At 61.1% G+C, this 3,405-nt stretch overlaps 1 protein-coding gene across 1 annotated transcript; it reads right to left on the reverse strand.

The window, feature by feature from the left end:
• Positions 1 to 215: 215 nt before the first annotated feature.
• Positions 216 to 2,186, reverse strand: LOC126037526 (proline-rich protein 22-like). The gene is made up of 3 exons (XM_049797858.1): positions 2,088 to 2,186; positions 1,617 to 1,988; positions 216 to 251 (listed from the first exon to the last, which is right to left on the reverse strand). Exons 1-3 carry the CDS (start codon positions 2,184 to 2,186, stop codon positions 216 to 218), a joined length of 507 nt encoding a protein of 168 aa, XP_049653815.1.
• Between the last annotated feature and the right edge of the window lie 1,219 nt (positions 2,187 to 3,405).

The following is a 3,405-nucleotide window of genomic DNA, read 5'->3' on the forward strand; positions in this document are numbered from 1 at the left end:
GGTAGCAAGTAAATCTTAGGTCCCTTCAGATGCTGGGGACCCTGCATTCATGCAGCATTGGGCAGACCCCAGATGGATTTTCTCTTGGCACACTGTACAGATCCTGCCTGTGGAGAAGTTCCTCCTTTTGGTCATTCACGGTGTTATACAACTTTGCTTAGAAGAAAACATCTCTATGCATAAAGGATGTTCGCGCGCGGACTTCTTGCTGCACTTTAGGTAACGGCGGAGCCGCGCAGGTGGCATAATCGCTGGTACCAAGCAGGAGCTGCCTGGAGGCTCCTCTGTTACAGTCAACCAGATCGGCGAGTGGTGAGCAATTGCACTGCGCATCATTTGTACATTCCGATCCTTTTATTATTGCTGTTGTCATTTTATTAGTGTTATAATTATCATTAGTAGTTTCTACTTTTCTGTTCTATTAAACCATTCTTACCTCAACCCACGAATTTTACTTCTTTTTCTGGATTTTCTCCCCCATCCCACTGGATGGGGGAGGGAGGGGGGGGGGCAGTGAGTGAGCGGCTGGGTGGTGCTTAGTTGCTGGCTGGGGTTAAACCATGATGGAGACAGTCACAGCAGCACAGAATGGATGCTGAAAGGGACCTCTAGAGGTCATCCAGCCCACCTCGGCTGCTCGAGCAGGGCCAGCTGCAGCAGGCTGTGAGTCTGATTCTCGAAGGTTCTATTGGCTGCGTTGCTCCCAGGTTGTGGAGCTCGTATGGGAAATGGGCAATGAAGAGGGATGAAGTTTCCAGGCACTTTCTGGCCGGTGCAGTGATTTTTATTTTTATTTTCCTTCTGATTTTTTCTCCCCCCTTGCTGGTCTTGCAGCTGCCCAAGGTGCAGCCAGACAAGCGGAGGAGGGCCCCTGGCTGGCCCGCAGCTCCCTCCCTCGCCATTTTTGGGGTGATTTGGGGTTATTTTGCTGTGTCAGTGAGGCAAAGCTGGGCTCTCCGGGGTTGAGTGTGGTGGGACCCGAGGAAGGCCGTGATGGTCTTGAAGCTTTGAAGGGCTGTGCACCGAGCCCTGTCCCCTCTGGAGGGGACGCTGGTGGTGTTCAAGACGAATGCCTTGCAGGTCTTGCTGTCGTGTGTGCCCGTGTCCCCCCCCGGCCCCCAAGGTCTGTCATTGTCGCAGGGGCTCTGTGCTGCTTTCTGCGTGGGGCCGTGTCCGTGAGTCCTGCAGGGACCTGTCTGTCCTGGCTTCCCCACCAAAGGGCTGCTCCCCCTGGGGAAGGGGAGAGGGGAGTCGACCGCGTCCTGCCCCACCGTTGCCTGCCCCGCTGGTGGTGACTGGGCCCTGGGGGTGGCTCCATTCCCCTTGGGGCTTGCTGGCTCGGATTTGGGGCTCAGTGGGGCTTTTGCACCTCTTGGGTGCTGTTTCTTGGTGCCCCCTGTGCTCCCTCCCCCTCCCACATGGGCACCGAGCGGTTCTGGAGAAACAGCTTTTAATTGAAAAGATAAGAGAAAAGGTCCCATCCAAGCTGGTCTGACCCCTCGCTAGCCCCCCCCGCCCACCCCCCCTGCCATATGCCCCACCCCTCCTCTCCCACCCCCCACTCCCCCATCTCCATCTCACCCCCGTCTGATCCCCCCTCACACCCTCACGTTGGCTGCCAGAGCCCTGCGCTTGCTGGGTGCCATTGGCAAGGAGCTCTGCGCCTGCCTCTTCCTCTTCTTGTCTGCCATGGCAGGTGGGAATGGTGGCAGGTCAATCCTGGCATCCTCCCAAAGCTCCCGGGGCTCAATCCCGATGACGTTGAATATTTCTAGGCTCAGCATGATGTCGCTGAGCTCGGGGATGCAGTAGTCGGGGGTGAGCATCTCCTCAGGCAGTGAGAGCGAGCTGAAGTCGCAGTTGGGGGTGGCTGCGCTGGTGCCACCAGTGTCCTCGGGCACGGAGCTCCTGCTGGAAGCATCCTGGCTGACCCCCACTCCATCCAGGGAGCAATCAAAGAGTACTAGGGCCTCATGGAGAGGCACTTTCTAAGACGCTGCAAGTTCACCTACAGGCTCCCCAAGGGCTTGATTGTGGGGGTCAGCGCAGGGGGTGGGGGGGACGTCGCTGCCTGGGGGTGCCCCCACAGGGGTGGCCATGCCGCAGGTGTTGATCTTGGCCAATGGCCCCTTGATGTCCTCGTAGCCGGGGATGCGTGTTGGCGTCGCTGGGGGGGCTGGGGCCATCCGTCTCCCCTCTCTGCTGGTGCCAGCAGAGTCCCCAGGCATGGGGCCACTGCTGGGACCATCCTGGCTGACCTCCACTCCATCCAGGGAGCAACCGAAGAGCCTTAGGGCCTCTTCCAGGAGCATCTCCTCGGACACTGCAAGGTTGCCTGCAGTGTCCCCAAGGGCTTGGTTGTGGGCAGCAGCGCAGGGGCTGGGGGGGACATTGCTGCCCAGGGGTGCCCCCACAGGGGTGGCCGTGCTGGGGATGTTGATCTGTGCCAACTGCCCCTCGCTGTGCTGGTAGCCAGGGATGGACACTGGCAGCTCCAGAGGGTCTGGGGTCACCCCACTCCTCTGATTTTTGTAGGGTGCGAGGTATCGTGGTTGGCCCTGGGGGGCCCCGCAGCCCCCGGGACCCCACAGGGCAGCACCCGGCAGAGAAGCGGCGCCTTGGCCGAGCGTGGCTGTGGCTGGTGGAGGCAGGTCGGTGGTTGTCCACTGGATGCAGAAGACCCGGGGGTCGAAGAGGCAGCCACATGGAGCCCTCTGCAGACCTGTGTGGGTGAGGGGGAGCCGTGCTGGGCCGGGGGGACTGTCCAGGGGCACCCGCTGAGCCGGCCCCGATGGCCGACATCCCCCAGCTCTGGGCCAGTGGTGTGGGGAGCTTCTGGCCGGGGTCATCCCCACGGGGTGAGCCGCTGTGCCAGTGGGACAGGGTTGCAAATCGGGGAGGAGACTCGCATCTAGGAGGTGAAAGGGGAGAGGTGGCCCCAAATATTTGGGGAATTTTCTGCAGATGGGCTTTACTGGGCACGCGCCGCCCAGGCGAGGGCAAGGATGCTCACCGGGGCTTGCTGAACCCCCATGCGAAAAGTGCCGGGGGAACGGGTGTGATGGGGATGGCGAAGGTGCCAGAGCAGACTGGGGTGCCATACCTGCTGGTGGTGCCTGGGGGGCCTGGGCTGCAGGGAAGGGCTGCTCCCATGCGGGCAGGCGGCATAGGTTGGCTGAGCCTAAGAGAATGAGACAGGAGCGATGGCTGGCGGTCACCTCTGCTCTTGCCCCCCAAGAGCGTCCCTGGGCTGCAGGGGTTGGGGTTGGTCCCTACCTCGAGGGTAGAAGGTTTTGGGGAGCACGAATGCCTGGAAAAGCTGGGGCGCCGGGGGGCCCCAGGGCCCAGGCAGTGGGAGCTGCGTTGGTGGCCGTGCCATGGTCCCTTCTGGCTGTTGGCTGCCAA

Source organism: Accipiter gentilis, unplaced genomic scaffold (genome assembly GCF_929443795.1).
Source record: "Accipiter gentilis unplaced genomic scaffold, bAccGen1.1, whole genome shotgun sequence".
Classification (NCBI taxonomy): Eukaryota; Metazoa; Chordata; class Aves; order Accipitriformes; family Accipitridae; genus Astur; species Astur gentilis.

Bases quoted from the DNA above. Each gene is read 5' to 3' on its own strand.
- LOC126037526 (XM_049797858.1), bottom strand. From the start codon at position 2,186: ATGGCCCCAGCCCCCCCAGCGACGCCAACACGCATCCCCGGCTACGAG. The intron at 1,989-2,087 runs GTGGGGGCACCC...GCAGCGTCTTAG, and splicing joins CCTGCGGCATGGCCACCCCT to AAAGTGCCTCTCCATGAGGC. The intron at 252-1,616 runs GCCAACGTGAGG...GCTTGGTACCAG, and splicing joins GCAAGCGCAGGGCTCTGGCA to CGATTATGCCACCTGCGCGG.